This window comes from Chelonia mydas, chromosome 2 (genome assembly GCF_015237465.2).
Source record: "Chelonia mydas isolate rCheMyd1 chromosome 2, rCheMyd1.pri.v2, whole genome shotgun sequence".
Taxonomy (NCBI): Eukaryota; Metazoa; Chordata; order Testudines; family Cheloniidae; genus Chelonia; species Chelonia mydas.
The window spans coordinates 261083571-261100468 of NC_057850.1; the positions used below are offsets into that span (position 1 = coordinate 261083571).

The 16898-nt window shown below is 64.5% G+C and overlaps 1 protein-coding gene across 1 annotated transcript; it reads right to left on the reverse strand.

Annotated features, from left to right (window-relative positions):
* Positions 1–184: 184 nt before the first annotated feature.
* Positions 185–15969, reverse strand: LOC102946288 (zinc finger protein 337). The gene is made up of 10 exons (XM_037891456.2): positions 15634–15969; positions 14745–14871; positions 13600–13733; positions 12686–12812; positions 12326–12424; positions 10597–11683; positions 7493–8054; positions 5193–5319; positions 4471–4584; positions 185–3747 (listed from the first exon to the last, which is right to left on the reverse strand). Exons 1-10 carry the CDS (start codon positions 15838–15840, stop codon positions 2750–2752), a joined length of 3582 nt encoding a protein of 1193 aa, XP_037747384.2. The 5' UTR covers positions 15841–15969; the 3' UTR covers positions 185–2749.
* Positions 15970–16898: the final 929 nt, after the last annotated feature.

The window sequence follows — 16898 nt, forward strand, 5'->3', positions numbered from 1 at the left end:
GGGCCAATTCCTAATGAATTAAACATCCCCAGGGGAATAAGGGGCCTGACTGTGTACAAGGGCAGGTGGAAGGAAGCTGCTGAGTGAGTTTCCCAGGAAAAGTTCATCACTGATGGTTTGACTTGAGCTCTTGAAACCAAGAATCTTGAAACCAATAATCCGATATCACCTGTACAACACCTGATCCCGACTCACGACATCTTTATTCCTTACCCTGAGCTCACCCAGTAACAGGAAATAGCCACCGTACCAACACTGGGCCCGTGGAGATGTACCCCCTGCCACCAGCCCGGCAGGCTCAGCTCTGGCCAGGACACGTGGCCAGAGCCCCTGCAGTTGTTATAATGCAGTATCTGGGTTACTGCAGGGCCCACAGCCTGCCAGGCATCACCTGCATGGACAGGGAGCCGCAGGCCCAGCTCCAAGGAGCGGACAGCTCAGGGCGCCATGTAAACATACGAAGGGTGGGGAACTGAATAAATACACATCGACTATACCCAACTGCCCCCGCCCCCTCACCACTGTTAGCCGGCCAAGGTCCTGGAGACATGACCCGGCCTGGAGGAGGGACATGCGGGGGGGGGGGGGGGAGGGAGTGGTCTCAGAGATCAGTCCAGGGAGGGGGTCGCAGTCATGTAGGAGGCCAAGGCGAGAACAGCAGAGAAGCAGACAAGTAGGCAGTCAAAGCTGGCATCATCGATGGGTCAGAAGGGACAGGATGACATCAAAACGGCCATGCCGGGTCAGACCAATGGTCCATCTAGCCCAGGATCCTGTCTTCCAACAGTGGCCAATGCCAGGTGCTTCAGAGGGAATGAACAGAACAGGGCAGTTTATTAAGTGATCCATCCCTTGGCGTCCACTCCCAACTGCTGGCAGATGGAGGTTTAGGGACACTTGGAGCACGGTGCTGCGTCCCTGACCATCTTGGCTAATAGCCATTGGTGGACCAATCCTCCAGGAACTGGTCTAGTTCTTTTTTTGAACCGTTATAGTCTTGGCGTTTACAACATCCCCTGGCAAGGAGTTCCACAGGTTGACTGTGCACTGTGGGAAGTACCTCTTAGGCTGACATGACGAGACCAGAGTGGACAAGCCAGGGGAGGGTTTGCAGATAGCATTCTGCGGAGAGCCCCAAGCAAGGAATAACTCTATTTTCGGCAGGACCTGCAAATCCCCAGGTAATGGTCTGTCTGCAGCCAGATTTACACGAGGTCCCCAAGACATTCTGTCCGTTGAAAGAAACAGGAATTTGTGTCCCCAGCACCATGAAGGTGGCCCAGATTCGGTACTCACTGCGCTGCTGCTCAGCAGAAATGGCAGCCTGCCAGGAATGGGCTCCCCGCAGAATGGGAACTGCCCTAGCAATTTCAGCCTGACTTGCAGCGCTGGTCCCCCTCACTGGGCCGTCCCCGGGGGGGAGTCTGGAAGGCAGATGGCCGCTTCTGCACCTTCGGGGGGCGCACAGCCAGGACACACACAACGCTGGGCAGTTTCTCCCTGGAGGAGGGTGGGCACTAGGAACATGGGTCACCTCGCTGCAGCCCGGCCTGGAGGGATTATATCCGCCCTGAACTCTGCACAGACTTCACTGTCTCTCCCCGCCGCCCCGCGGGGAACCCTCCCCACACCCCCCATTGCAGCTCTGGAGCTGCGGAGCATTTCCAAAATCCTGGCGCAGTTCTAATGTGAAGGGACCCGGGTACAGGGCACCCCTTCGATGCTGTGGTGAAACAAGCAGGGCGGGCACTGGGAAATGCCCCACAGGACCGTCTCTATGGGGAAAACCAGTCACACTGGGAACAGCAGCTAGAGGAGCCTCACGCTCAACCGTGGGAACTTCTACAGCCCGGGCTATGCCGGGGGCCAACCAGACAAACCATCCATTTATCTGGCTACCATCACCGTGGTATCTGGGCATCTCACAAGCAGGACTGTATTTATCCCCACCCCCCGCCCCGTGGGCAGGACAGGCTGGTATCCCCATTGTATGGCTGGGGCAGCAAGGCCCTGAGCGGCTAAGAAACATGCCCAAGGCCACACAGAAATCTGTAGCAGAGCAGGGACATGAACCCAAGGCTTCGGCTAGTGCCCTGACCTCTCTCAGAAACTGCCCAATGGTCCTTCTTAGGGGGCTGCAGGAGACCCAGCGTGAGATTCTCTGCCCTGGGTGAAGCAGGAGGCCAGACCGGATGGTCAGAACAATCTCTTCTGGCCTTCGCTGCTATGACTCTCTAAGACCACCACCGCCTATGGGTGGGTTAGGTAACTATGGGGGGCTCAGGATGCCCACTGGCGGGCCAGGGAACTGCCATTTGAGGAGGGGGATGTAGCTCTCAGGGCAGCCAGGCCCAGGGCGAGTCTGATGCCTTACAAGGAGGACACACGGCAGTATACTGACGACCAGTGAAATTCCCCCGGGGAGAGGGCTGGCTGGCAAGGCCTTGGCACCGCTTGAGTCCCGCATGCGCGCCAGCCCTCAGCCCTGGGGCGAATTTCACCCCCTACCCTTAGCAACGGCAGAACCCCCCCAGAGTGACCTAACCAGGCCTCTGCAAGACAGCAGAGCTTCCCCGCAAAGGCGGGGGTCTTGCTCCAGGGCCCAGGGGACCCCCAGGCTGAGGCAACGCCTAGGCCTCGCCCCAGCCCTCTGCCCGGGGGCGACTTTCGCCCCCGGCCCTTAGCAACACCAGAGCCAGGCAGCCTGCCAGGCCCGGCTGCAGCCTCCAGCAGCCAGAGCGGCAGGGGGCTACTGCTCGTCCCCGTGGGCCCTCTGATGGAGGAGCAGCTTGGTCTTGAAGCTGAAGCTCCTCCCGCACTGGGCGCAGGCGTACGGCTTGAACCGCCGGTGCAGCTTCCGGTGGGCCATGAGGTTGGCCTTGTTGCAGAAGGCGCGGTCGCACTCGGGGCAGGCGTAGGGCCGCTCCCCGGTGTGCACCCGCTGGTGCATGAGGAGGTTGCCGTTGCGGCTGAAGCTGCGGCCGCAGTCGGCGCACTTGTGGGAGCGCTCCTGGGGGTGGCTGCGCTGGTGGATCAGCAGGCTCTCCTTCCAGCTGAAGCTGCGCTCGCAGCGGGCGCACACGAAGGGCCTCTCCTCGCGGTGCGCCGCCTCGTGCTGGGCCAGGCTGGCCGGGTCGCCGAAGCTCTGCCCGCACTCGGGGCACCGGTGGGGCGTGTCCCCGGCATGCTCCTTCCTGTGGGCCAGCAGGGTCCTCCGGTGGCGGAAGCTCTCCCCGCACAGGCTGCAGGCGTGGCCGCCCTCGCCCGCGTGCCCCGCCCGGTGCCGCAGCAGGTCGCCCTTGAGGCAGAAGCCCTTCCCGCACTCAGTGCACGCGTGCCGGCTCGTGCCCCGCCGCTTCTTGTGGGTCAGCAGGTTGCGGCGGTGGCGGAAGCTCTTCCCGCAGGCCCGGCACTCGTGGGGCCCGGCGCCCGGGTGCAGGCGCTGGTGGGCGCTCAGCGAGGCCTCGTCGTCAAAGCTCTTCCCGCACTCGCAGCAGATGAGGGGGCCCTCGCTCGCCGGGTGGACCATGGCCAACGGGCCACTCAGGAACGCGCCGTCCCTTCCCTCCCACTCCGGGGATTGCTGGGGGGCGTCTCCAGCCAGGTCCCTCGGCTTCACCTCGCACCACAGGGCAGGGTACTCCAGCACAAACCCCTCGGCTCCCCCGGCCAGCGACGTGTGTGCCGCCCACTGCTCGTTGCAGCCCTCCACCGGCCGCTCCTCCTTGACACGCCTGCCCCAGCCAGCTGTTGGACAGACCAAGCCAAGCGGTTACACGCTGGAAAGGGGCTGGGGGCGGCCGGATGCTCTGCCGGTGCCACAGAGCCACACACCTTTGCCCGTTCCCACCAGCCCCGGGCCCACCCAGCGCCTCGAGCCACACCTCTGCCCCCGCGGCGCGCTGTGGAGTGAGGCTGGGAGGGGCCGGGCCGTAGAGACACCGTGTCTCCGCCGGTGCCCGCTGCGCAGCCAATCCGGGCAGAGATCCTGGGCGCAGGCTGGCGTGTGTGTGCTAGGGCACGGCACACTCCCCCTCGGGCGGGAACACGACCGGGACTGGCCCGCAGGGCGGGAGGAGCGAACGGTAGATTGATGAGCTCCCTCACCATGTGCCCTATCTCCCTGCAGGAAAGGCCTTGCTGCGGATCTCACTGCAGAGCAAGGAACCCAGGGAGATCGGGGGCCGGAGGCTGGGACCCCCCTTAGCAGCGCAGGGCAGGCAGACAGCCGCCGTAAGGAGCAGAGAGCTGGCACAAGCAGTTCTACCCCCAAGCCCCGTCTTAGCCCTAGCAGAGGGGCCGCGCCCAGGCCACTGCTGCATGAACGTCTCTTGGGGATACTGATCGGCCAGCGCAGGCCTGAGTCCCCCTCTGCTCATCTCCACCTGGGACACGGACTGAACGTCGCACCCAGTTTCTGCTCTTTTGTCTCTGAGCAGTTTGCAGGGAAGGGGAATCGGTGCCGCTCACCTGTGCTGGGGGCATCCAGGATTCCTCTGTCCCTCTCCCCCTGGGGAGCTGCAGCGTGTGGCTCTTCCCCTCGCTCCATTTTACAGATCATTTCCGGTTTGGGGCCTGCAGAACCTGGGCACGGGGAGAGACCCACAGTCTGGGTTTCCTGTGTCCGCCGCAGAAAGAGGCGATTTGCAAACGCGTCGGATGTGAGTGGGAGATGCTGTCACAGGGGCTCTTCGTTCCGACTGCAAACCTCTTGGGGCAGGGACACACGGGGGGCTACTGCCTGGGGTGAGCCCAGCTCCCGCAGGGCTGCGTCCATACGTAACAGCAGTGTGTGGTTACGTATGGACGAGGTGCAGCCCACCGGTACCTGGAGCAGGCTGGAATTCCTCATCCCTGCTGGGAGAGGCAGCTGCCGAAGGATGGGCAGGTACCTGCAGCCCCTGGGCCCCGTGGAGGGGACATGCTCCCAGGCGGAGCGGTTCAGCCAGTTTCCCAGGCTCTCCTGAAGAGACATCTGGAGGCCCGGCAGGATTTCAATGTTCCCTTGAAAAGGGCTAGCGTGGGACTGGGCCGTGTCTGGACCATGCACAGAGCTCGCTCGCTGCCCGAGAGGCGCATGCTCCGGCTGGCTCCTGTGGGCTAGAGGGTCTCCCTCAGGGTGGATTTCATCCCACTCCCACTTTGGCACCGGCCAGGGCCTTTCACAGTCTCTAACAGGGCCTGAGTCTTACCCAGCGAGGCGATGAGCTCGTAATTCTCCATCATCACCTCCCGGTACAGCTCCTGCTGCCATTCAGCTAACAACGCCCACTCCTCTGGGGAGAAATAGACCGCCACGTCCTCGAACGACACCAGGGCCTGAAACACAAGAAGCGTTCCCATTCAGGATCTACTGATTCAGTGGCATCTTTATCCACCTTCCTCATGGTCACATCCTCCAAGCTGCCCCACTCATCGCCCAGCCTAGGGCCCCACGGCCGGTTGGGTCACCTTCCTTTACCTTTCCCGAGACAGGTTTTGTCTCTGATCTTCTGCTGACCAGTCCCACGTGGCTTCAAGCCTGGGGGTGTCCTGAGCTTGTCCTATGCGGGGTGGGGCAACTGCTCAGGAAGGCTGGTGTGGTGGGCACAGTGGTGGGCTGGCGCTCAGGGGACCTGGGGCAGTTCCTGGTTCTGCCACAGACTCCCTGTGTGACCCTGGGTAACTCACTTAGTATCTCCAGTGGCCAGATGGGAGGTTAACACTTTCCTCCTCCCCAGCTTCATCTGTGTTATTTAGATTTGCCTGTAAGCACCACAGGGCAGAGGCTGTCTCTGACTCTGGGTATATCCAGAGCCCACCACAATGGGACCCTGATCTAGGGTCATTAGGGTGTCACCGTAATACTGCCAATTACCGCATCCAGCCCTGGTCTGTGCCAGGCTGAGAGTAGCCCCTGATCTACCCAGCTGGCCCTCAGACCCACCTGGCCAGCACTCAGACCTACCCGGCCAGCACGCAGACCCACCCGGCCGGTGTCTCAATGAGAACATGCAGCTGCAGAGGAGGGAGAGATCCCAGGGGAGCGAGTTTGCAGCAGGCTCGCTTGGGCTAAACTTAAAGGTGATCTGCAAAGCTGAAAACATTGGACTTCCGCCCTTTCTCATGATGCATAACGGCCAGAGAGACCAGAACAGAACAGGACTGTGGTGGGGGTCTGCTTGTTTTTTACCTTACAGCTACATCAGGAATATCAAGTCTCCTCTTCCCTGATCTTTGGGCGGACTGAGAAACGTGGCCTCTCCTGGAAGGGCAGGTGGTGATGAGCCAAACTTTAGCTCAGAGAGCTTTTCTCTCCAGTCTTCCTTGGGCATTGGAGTTAAGCAGGTGCCACCACAAAGAAACAGACTCCGTCACATTTTAAACAGTCACTGCCCCCTTCGTTAGCCGGGCTTCGCTTGCAGGGCACCTCTCATGCCCAGTCCAGCAGGTCTGTCTGGTGGATTACACTACGCTCACCCCACACGGACAGGCATTCAGGGCGCTCTCCGGTCAGCCAGAGGCTCCCAGGGAGACCAGCCCCTCGTTCCAATACACAAACAAGCAGAACGACAACGTCCAAACCTCCTCTGTGCATCCTAAAGACGCAGCGGCCACAACAACGCGGTTTTAAGACCATTCGCGGGTCCCCGGGAAGAAGCAGAGCCCCGAGAACTCGGGACGTTTCGAACTCGGCCAGTGGGATCCCTTCGTTATCCGTGGCGAGTCGTGCAGCGCAATGTGCCGAGCTTTCCACGATGCACAAGCCGAACCGACCGTGGCCGCCACGTCCAGGGGGTTCTGGGAGCAGGGCTGGATGTCCGAGAGCTTCCCGACCCTGGAGGCCCCAGGGCGGGGCGAGGCGAGGGGACTCCAGCAGCTGGGCGCCCAAAGGCCTGCTCTACCCTTAAAAGGCAGGTTGACAGGACTACCTCTGTCGGGGGCGAAAAGGCCACCACACCCCCTGCGCGCCCCAGCTGTGCCACCGGCCCGCCCCCCCGGGGGATGGAAGAACGGGTCCGTCGCCGGAGCTGGGCCCGTTCTGCCCTGACGGACCGTCCCCTTCTGCTGCCGTAGCCCAGGCTGGGGCTATGCTGGGGGCTCCCTGTCTGCAGCACCGTTTCCTGCCCCTCCAGCAGCTCCAGAGCCTGGCCCAGCCTTCAAGGGCTGGAAGCCTGCGGGAGGGGCGATTTCCGGGAGTCCCGCTGAGCTCACCCGGCAGAGGCTCAGGGATGCGGCTCCCAGGCGCCGGCCCCGGCCCCCGGCCCTGGAAAGGATGCTGGGGGCCGCCAAACGCACAGGGCAGGAGCCTGGCCCCGGCCCCTGGGGGCACCGGCTGTGCCGGCCGCCGGGATGTTTCCAGGGGATGCACCCGAGCTCAGACTAGATGATCTAACGGTCCCTGGCCGCTGGGACTGGCCGCGCAGCCGGGCGGGGAGGGGAAGGTGCCGCAGGGGAGCCCCCCGCCGGCAGGCGCCCCGAGCCGAGCCGAACCGAGCCGAGCCGAGCCTACCTGAGCAGCGCTCCCAGCGGCCATGCCCCCTGCGCCGCCCGGGGCTCTGCGCGCCGCTCGCCTGGGCTCGCCGGAGCCTCCCGCGGCACCGCTGCGCTTCCTCCGCCGGGCTAGGCCGGGGCCGGGGCCGGGGCCGGGGCCGGAAGGAGGCGGGCGGGGACGGGGGAGGAGCCGCTCACACCGCCCGGCCCAGCGCTGGGGAGGAGCAGCCCGGGTCCGGCCGGGGCTCGCTGCCGACGAGCCGGTTCCCTCCACCCGGCCCGCGGCTGCAGCGGGGCTCGGCTCTGCCCCGGCCCCGGGTCCCCAAACTCGGCCCTGGCCGGGGGCTTTGGGCACAAGCCGGGACCTCGGGCACCGAACCTGCTGCGGGTGCGAAGACCCCGGGTCCCCCCTCCTCAGCCGGGCCGGCCCCGGGGTGCCCCCCCAGCCGGGCCGGCCCCACGGGGCTCCCCGGGGTGCCCCCTCCCTTAGCCAGGCCAGCACCGCAGGGCACCTTGGAACAGACCTCGGCTCCCCCTCCCTTAGCCGGTCCAGCCCCGCAGGGCTCCCCGGGATCCCCTCCCTTAGCCAGCCCGGCCCCACAGGGCTTGCCAGTGACAGACCCCACTCCCCTCCCTTAGCCGGCCCACCCCACGGGGCTCCCTGGAACAGACCTCGGCTCCCCCTCCCTTAGCCGGTCCAGCCCCGCAGGGCTCCCCGGGATCCCCTCCCTTAGCCAGCCCGGCCCCACAGGGCTTGCCAGTGACAGACCCCACTCCCCTCCCTTAGCCGGCCCACCCCACGGGGCTCCCTGGAACAGACCTCGGCTCCCCCTCCCTTAGCCGGTCCAGCCCCACAGGGCTCCCCGGGATCCCCTCCCTTAGCCAGCCCGGCCCCACAGGGCTTGCCAGTGACAGACCCCACTCCCCTCCCTTAGCCAGTCTAGCCCCACAGGGCGCCCCAGGATCCCCTCCCTCAGCGAGCCCAGACCTGCAGGGCTCACCAGTGACAGACCCGGCTCCCCTCCCTTAGCCGGCCCGGCCCGGCAGGGCTCCCCGGGGACAGACCCGCCCTTACCCCCAGGCACCACTGGCCCTGCAGGGCTCGCGGGGCCAGAGCCCGGCTCTCTCTCTCGCCCAGCCCTGCAGGCGTAACGGGGCAGGGGAAATAAAGGCTTGGGCAGCCAGGGAGCCTGGGTTAGTGAGCAGGCAGCGCACATCTGCGTCCCGTTTCACCGTCCTTAGAAGGCTGAGTCGCTGGCCGCGCGGAGAGCCCTTTCTCACAGGTCCCTGGCCCCTGCTGCTGGAAAGCCGTTCTTTCGGCAACTCTGAACCATTACCACAGGACAGCAGAGAAGCACAGAGCTCCCAGGAGGGGTGGGTCACGCACGGGATGCATGGCGGCCTGGGTAGGGGCACAGCCCAACGGAAATACAGCTCGAACTGGAGGAAATCCGATTGACGCTTGCCTGGGAGGTGGAGACCCCAGAAAAGCTTCATGCCCAACACAACCGGCTCACGGCCTGTGTTGCACCAAGTTCTCCTGCACCCCCAGGGGACTCACCAGTTTCACAAACGTGCTAGCTACACCTCAGCAGCAGCGAGCGACAACTGGACTGGTTTATTGGACACTTGGTCTGACAGCGGGAGAGGGTGTATTTATGTACCGCGCGGAGAATTTCAGTGCATACGCTGCTCGGTCAGCCTGCGTGAAGGTGGCACGTTTCTCACCCGAGCTGGTGATTTAGTCTTAGTAAAGAAAATGTTCTTTAAACAGGACCCCGTTCGTGCTGATAACACGCCTCGGCCGTCCCTCCTTGCCCACTTGAACTCCAGCATCCTTGGAGCCGCCAAACCAGCCCAGAGGGGGACACAGCGAGACCCTGCGAAACGTGGTGTTCCCCGACTTCAGAGGGGACCCAACAATGGCTCAGGCTCTAGCCAGGCTGAGAGAGCTGCAGATAAAGCCAGCTTCAAACGGAAGTGGGGAACAAGAGGGGGATTTTGGTTAGATAGTAGCAGAAACTCTCAGAGCAGCAAAGCTCTGGCACAGGCTCCCAAGGGAGGTCATGGAGTCCCCGTCACTGGAGATTTAAGAACCCGTTGGACAAACACCTGTCAGGACCAGGCTGGGTTTTCTTGGTCCTGCCTCAGCGCCGGGGTCTGGACTCGGTGACCTCTTGAGGTCCCTTCCAGCCCAGCATTTCGCTGGCTCTATACAAGGCAAGAGGGTAATCGGAATGGTGTGACCTTAGGCTGGATGGGCAAGGCTAGCAATGCGGCTAAGACATCCCGGCGGGCAGCTGGGATTCACAGGCACCCACCCGTGAGTCGATCCTGGCTGATTAATGAGACCTGAGACTGGTCAATGGCGCCTCTAGCCAGGCTTTCGCCAGTGCGGCTACAGGCCCTTTACCAGCGAGCCAGGCTGCTCTCGGCAGCCCACGTACTGCGGAGACTCCGGACTGAGGCTGCTGGACAGACTCTCTGGTTCTCCAGCCCCAGGCTAACCCAGCCTGCTGTCACCACGCACTCCCCTGAAACCTCTCCCTGGAGTCAGCAAGCCGCAGTCTGCGCCCCCTCCGCAATGCTGCCTTTTCTCCCAGATGCGGGCCTTGCCGCAGCGAGATCTGCCACTCAGACCCCTTGGCCAGCGCACCAGAGCCATGCGTGCTACCTGGGGCTGACCCGGAAGATTTCTCCTAGGCCCTGCTCTTCTCTGCTAGCTATTGGCTATCAGGGCATGTCCGAGCAGCCTCTCCTGCAAGGGGCGGCAACATCAGAGCTCGGAGAGCAGCCCTGGCTGTGAACGTGCCGCAGGACTTCATCACCAGCCGTCAGGGCCTAAACAATGGCACCAGAGCACCCCGGGGGGCAGCAGCCACCCTACATCTGGCAGCAGCAGCTGGAACACGCTGGATGGCAACCAACCACCATCCAAAGGAAAAATCCTGGGGGAAGAGCCTGCACCGAGGAGCCAGAGCTCTGGAGAGCGCTCCCCGCACCACAGCCGGCTCCCTGGCCGGGCCGTAACCCCGCTGGCGTACCTGCATCGGCAGGGTCCTCTACCCGGCCACGTGCTGGGAGACGGGGCTGGGCGTCCTCCCCTGCCCTGCAGCCAGGTTTCATTTGTACTTGGTGAGGGCGCCCAGGGGCTTGCGGGCATGCGTGCGGGAGATCAGCATCTCGTGGATCTGCAGGAACTCGCTGAAGGTCGCCCCGTTGCCGTAGCCCGTCGGCAGCCCGCCGCCCGCGTGGGCCCTCTGGTGCCGCAGCAGGTCTCCGCGGTCGCTGGAAGCCTGGCCGCGCTGGCGGCCGGCGGGGGGCTGCTCCTCGGCATGGCTGCGCAGGTGGGTGGTGAGGTTCGTCTTCCAGTTGAAGCTCTTGCCACAGTGGGCGCAGGGGAAGGGCCGGGCCCCGGCGTGGGCGCGGCGGTGCAGGAGCAGCGAGCCCTCGTGCAGGAAGCTCTTGCCGCACTCGGGGCACGCCTGGGGCTCTTTGCGCACGTGGGTCTCCTGGTGGCGCACGAGGTTCTCCTTGCGCGTGAAGCTCCGTCCGCACTGGCGGCAGGCGAAGGGCTTCTCCCCGCTGTGCACGCGCTGGTGCGACAGGAAGGCCTGCTTGGTGCGGAAGCGCCGCCCGCACTCGGCGCAGCCGTAGGGCTTCTCCCCGCTGTGCAGCGTAAGGTGCCGCAGGAGGTTGCCCTTGCTGCTGAAGGCTTTGCCGCACTGGCTGCAGGGAAAGGCGCCCGCCCCGGCATGCTGCCACCGGTGCTTGGCTAGGGAGGCCTGGCTGCCAAAGCCCTTCCCACACTCCCCACACTCGTAGGGCCTCCCGCCCCCAGGGGCGGCGTGCTCCTCTGTTGGCTTCCCCCGCTGCCCAGGGCTCCCCCCACACGGCCCCTCTGCGCTGGGGGTTACAGTCACGGCTCCCGTCCCCACGCTGCCCCCCTGGCTCTCGGGCGCTGGGCGGGGCCTTTCTGGGGCCCCGTTGCTCTGGGGCTCAGCGCTGGCTGGGGAGTCCCTGACCCGCCTCTCGCCCCACGGGGGTTCATCGTGTCCGTTCCCCCCAGGCCTCGCGCTGGCTCCGGTCCCGGCCGAGCCCAGGGAAGCTCTCGCTGCGTCTCGCTCCGTTGGCATCTCGCTCGGGTCCAGCTCTGCCGTCTCGTCCTCACGACGCATCCCCTCCTCGTCAGTCCCCCGGGTCCCACCACCTGCCAGAAGAGGAGCGTCCAGGCGTTATTCCATGTGCCGGTGAGTTGGGGGGTTTTGGGGGTAAAGCCGAGCCTGGGGGCACAGCTACGGTCCCCAGGGCCTCTCTGTGGGACATCCTCCTTTGGAAACTCCCCCGGGACCAGTGTTTACAGCGCTGCCAGTTCACAGCCTACCCCTGGGTCCTCCCTCATGCGCCACCCCTGCCCTCAGGTGTGTCTCACCCACACCCGCTATTTACCAAGGGAAGGTCCTGTTGTGTTCCTGCTAGCCAGACTTCCCCCGGGCCTGCAGGCTCCAGCCTCTGCCCGCCTTGCAATGACGGTCTCAGCGTGACGGTGTCTGCTGGAGAGAGGGAAACTCCTCCCAATTCTGTCCGTACCTCCCACAGGAATGGTCCCCCCTGCTGGCACTGGCAGGAGGGGGCAGAGGGACCCTGTGGGGTCTGCCCTGGCAATGACAAACGCACTGACTGACCCGCCGCTTGAAGCTCAGGCCCATGCCCTCCTCAGCGCCAGGCACCGCACCCGCAGGGCTGGAAACGTTCATGAACTGGGCACCACTGTGTCCAACACAACCAAGTGCCACGTGCCAGGAGCCGGCACAGGGACCCCGACTCTAGGACCTTTGCTGGCCTCACTCACCCATGCCATGGGGACCAGGAACACGTGTCTCTCTGGGGTTGTATGGCTCTTCCCCGCGCTCTAGCCTAGAGACAATCTCCGGTTTCGCCATGGTGCCTCCTGTTTGATGGAAGGCGAAGTTTGTTACGTGCCCGGCAAATGGCTCAGCTAGCCAGCCCACCGACAGGAGTCGAACGCGCACGCTGGCTGCCTTCTGTCAGGGCTGGTGTGTTTATGACACATCTGGCTTAGGAAGCCACCAAGTCCCCCTGCCTAATTAAGAATAATCGGGGCACGTTCTGCCCACGTTCCAGGAGAGCAAGCTACGAAGCCGGTCCGGGATAACAGGCCGGGCCACTGCCCCAGTAACGGGATCTTTACCCACAGACGTGACCAGCTCGTAATTCTCCTTCATCACGTCCTGATACAGCTCCCGCTGCCAGTCCTTCAGCTCCTTCCACTCCTCGGTGGTGAGATAGACCGCCACCTCCTCGAAGGTCGTCGGCTCCTGTAGCACAGATCAGCCCTGCTAAGCCACTCCCCAGGCCGCTGCACGCAGCGACCCTCTGCTCTCACCCCTGTGGCAGGGTAGCTGGCCGCCTGGAAGGAAAAGGCCCTGAGCCGTCTTAGCCGGTTGCTAAAGGGAGGCTGCTGCTTTAAGAGCTGGAGCCTGAGGGCTCTTGGGCAGGGAGAGACCTGAATTCCTCCTCCCCCAGAGCAGGATGCCAGTAAGCGCCCCACGTCTCCTGCAATGTCCCTGCAAAGGGGCAGAGAGTCAGAGGGGTGCCCGCCCTCAGCAGCCAGAGAGTCCACGGCACGCGGCGCTTCCCACCCAGCCTTTCCCCGCAGGGATCACCCTCTCCTAACAAGCAGCGCGGCTCAGCACGTCCCCAGTTCGCTGCCCACGCCCTGGCACAGAATGCAGGGCCCAGCCTGCACCAGAGCCCGTCCAGCACCACGGGCCCAGCCGCCACAGCAGAGCGAGAACAGCCCGGATATCGGGAGACTCAGGCTTACATGCTTATGAGCCAGCCGTTAACGGTGCTCATAAAGCAGAAATCGGGGAAGCCCTTCGGAGACAGGAAGCCACAGGCACTGACGGGGCATTAGGCTGCCTGCTGCTGTTAAAAAAAGGTTTCCGCTACCCAAAGCCCTAACACCTAGCTGGCACCGTGCTGGTGTCTCTCTCCGATGCCCCACCCCTTGGCCAGCTCTGGGGCCTTTCCCTTGGTCCCCTCTTGCCCAGAGCCTCTGAGTTTCCAGCACTTCGCTCTCGTTACCGGAGTGGGTCTCACCTGGTTAGGGGTGTCGTTCCCCTGTGCTGGAAGCACCAGGACTTTCGCTCTCGAGTACTGGTGGTCCCAGACATATGGTGCCTTCTCTCGCTTTGCTTTTCTAGCTGATGCCTTGGGCTTGGGGCCCACGGAGCCTGTTCATGGGCAAGAGAACACTTGCTGTGTCCTGCAGTTCCAAGGACTCACTGTGCCAGCCACTGTCTGCAACAGGAATTTCTCTTGCAAGCAGCCCCTAGGCTGGAAGTTCCTGTGATAGGATACTGGCTGCCTTTCAGACAGCTGGGTCCCGGGCCGTCTAGCGCCCACAGACAGCACCCAGCCCCTTTGATTGCACTTGGGAGTCAACAGGCAGCTGGTGCAGGGCACAGGGTACGTGCCCACGTCTGCTGCTACTGCGTCCTTCACCAGCTCGAGCCCCTGGGAACTGCACGGAGGCAGCTTGGCAGTAACCCAGCCGCGAGGTCACAGGGACCTGAATCACTGTGAACAGTTCTGAGTAGCTGATCCTGAGACTCCAGGAGCTGGGTCCAATGGGACAGCAAGCCGGGCCCCAGCACCTCCAGGCTTGGCAGTTCATCGCCCTGGCACCTTTGGCTCCCAGGCAGCAGCTGCCTCCCTGCGGCCGCCCAGCCCTGAAGGCAGCATCACTGCCAGTGGCCGCGCAGAAGTCAGGGGGGTGATATCGCACCCCATGCCACCTTTCCTTCTGCCTTCAGAGCTGGGCGTTCGGCCAGCAGCCACCCGCCGGCCGCCCAGCCAGTGCTTCATTTGTGCTGGGGCTCAGCGCCAACTCGTCTTTGGTGACACATTAAGCACCGACAGCGAGGCTCCGCACTCTAGTGCCGGGGGGGGGGACGTGTCCTCCATTAGGAGGCACCCCCGGCTATCAGCATACCTCTGCTGGGATGGCACCAACAGACGGGGGGCTGAAAGCGATGGATCTACTGCCAGACACACAGCGCCCTGGACCCAGACCACGTCCCACCATGGAGTACGGCACTGCAGCCCCTCGTCAGGGGGGAAGTCTCCGATGTTCAGCCACACGCCAGGCATTCCCCACACACATCAGTGCCAGGGTCCCCAGGGAACGTGAGATCTTGGGGTGTCCAAGATGCTGCTGCTCCTGCTAATAAAGGGATCCTCACCCAAAGATGCCACCAGCTCGTAATTCTCCATCATCACGTCCCGGTACAGCTCCCTCTGCCATTCCTCTAACGCCGCCCACTCCTCCGGGGAGAAATAGACCGCCACGTCCTCGAACGTCACCGGCACCTGCAATGCAACCATGCCCCACTCAGCACCGTTGGCTCCAGTCCAGCCAGGCAGAGGCAGGGCTTAGACCCACGCAGGCTACCCCAGGCACGTATCTAACCTCTCACGACTTACAGCTTATGTTAGAATAACGATGATCCCAGCTTGGCGCCTGGGTCCGGCCAAGCTCCCAGGGACGTCAGTGCTGTGGGGGGCATTTTGACCCAAGTGCAGGCTTCTGCTTCATTTTATATTAGCCTCTTTCACACAAGGCTAGTCAGGCTAACAAGCCCCTAGTCCTAGCACCATGCCCCAATGCACGAAATTCCCAAGGGTTGGGGCCAACCCGGAGCGGGGCAGGGGGATAGGACTGTGGGTCCCCTGGATTTACACTGGTGCACGAGGAGCACCTCCAGACCAAACACCGCTTACTGCTGCTGCAGACCCACCCCTGAGGAGGCGCAGGTGCCTCTGCAGGGGGGTGTCTCCCCGGAGAGCCTGCTCATCTGTTAGCGGGTCTGGCTCCCTCCCTCTGTGTCTGGCCAGGCAGGATCCCAGAGGAGCAGCTCTGGGGCCGCCCTGAGTTGTGCCATGGGATCCACCCCCTGGCACCAGCGTCTGCCCTTTCTATTTTGCCTTGTGGTTGCCAGAAGGCCCCTGGAGGTGAGACTTTCTCAGGCGGCTCCTCGCTCCACTCCCAGGGAGACCCGGCCAGGCTGGGCTGGCCCTGCAGGCGGGGGGGACCCTCCCCCTAAAGACAAGGGTGGGGCCCGATATTCACACCTGCCGCGGCTCCCACAGCCCCAGCGCCTCCACGCTACCTGACGATAACGAGCCTGCCAGCTGCTCCCGGCCAGGGACAAGCAAAGCAGCCCGGTCAGGCCCAGGGCCTGATTCTCGCCCGGCCGCGGCGTGACCGCCCGGGGCTGGAGACCGAGCAATCGAGGCAGGGCGAGAGGTGCCGGGGCCGCCGGCCACGCCAGGGACCATCCACGGGCCGGGCTGGGGGCCGAGCGCGCACAGGGCGCCGGGCTCACCTGCTCCCCGCACCCCGGGCTCGGCTCCCTCCAACCCCAGGTCCCCTGGTGCGGGGCGAGCCCAGCCGCCGCCCCCGGCCCAGCCCCAGCCCTACCTGCGCCGGCATGGCCCGCCCGCTGCCTTCGGCCGGCTCCGCTCCCAGCCGCGACGCGCCCCGAATGGCGGCGCAGGGCCAGCGCGGCGCGCCCTGGGCGCACGGGAGGGCGCAGGGGCCGGGCCGGGGGAGGCGGCTGCCCGGCGGGGCGGGGGTCGGTCCGTCGGTCCCCGCTCCGGGCAGCGGGGCGGGGCGGGAAGCGGTGGGCCCGGCAGACGGGCTGGGCCCCGGGAGCCAGCGCGCGGGGGAACCGGCCCCGGGGCGCTCCGGAGCCCGCAGCCGGGAGCGGTAGCGCGGCTCGCTGCTGGGGCTTTGTTCCTGCTCAGTGGGAAGGGCAGAACTACATCTCCCAGCATCCCCCAGTGCGCAGGGGAGACCCCGGCCAGCGCCCCGACCGCTCCCCCCGCAGCCCGGCTCCAGCTGGACTCTCGTCCCCGGGAAAGGGACCGTCTCCGTGGTGTGTGTGTGCAGCGCCGGGCGCAGCGGGGCCGGCCCGTGCCTGGGCTCCTGGCGCTAGGGGAACACAGAGAAATCAGAGCAATGAAGCCTGCGGCCCAGGAAAAGCTGCAGATCCCGCCCCCCAAGCCTAAGGTTGCCAGTTTTCTAGTCCCAGAAAACCAGGACAGCCTAGCCCCGCCCCCGAGGCCCCGCCCCCTCCCCGTGGCCCCAGGCTAGGGGGTGGGGCCGAGGGATTTGGAGTGCGGGAGGGGGCTGCGGGTTGGGGTGTGGGAGGGGGTGAAGGCTCTGAGCTGGGGGTGTTGACGCTGGGGTGGGGCCAGGGATAAGGGGTTCAGGGTGTGGGAGGTGACTCTGGGCTGGGGCAGAGGTTGGGGTGCAGGCTGCAGGGGGATGAGGGCTCTGGGCTGGGGGTGCAGGCTCTGGGAGTGCGAGGTTTGGGGTGCAGGAGGGTAGTCCG

What these genes read in the sequence shown, in the direction of transcription:
- LOC102946288 (XM_037891456.2), bottom strand. Translation starts at nt 15,840, where the DNA reads ATGGTCCCTGGCGTGGCCGGCGGCCCCGGCACCTCTCGCCCTGCCTCG. An exon ending in CGAGCTGGTCACGTCTGTGG is followed by an intron (nt 12,425 to 12,685) that starts GTAAAGATCCCG and finishes TCCATCAAACAG; the next exon opens with GAGGCACCATGGCGAAACCG. An exon ending in GCCCTCACCAAGTACAAATG is followed by an intron (nt 8,055 to 10,596) that starts AAACCTGGCTGC and finishes GGGCTGGCTAAG; the next exon opens with GGAGGGGATCCCGGGGAGCC.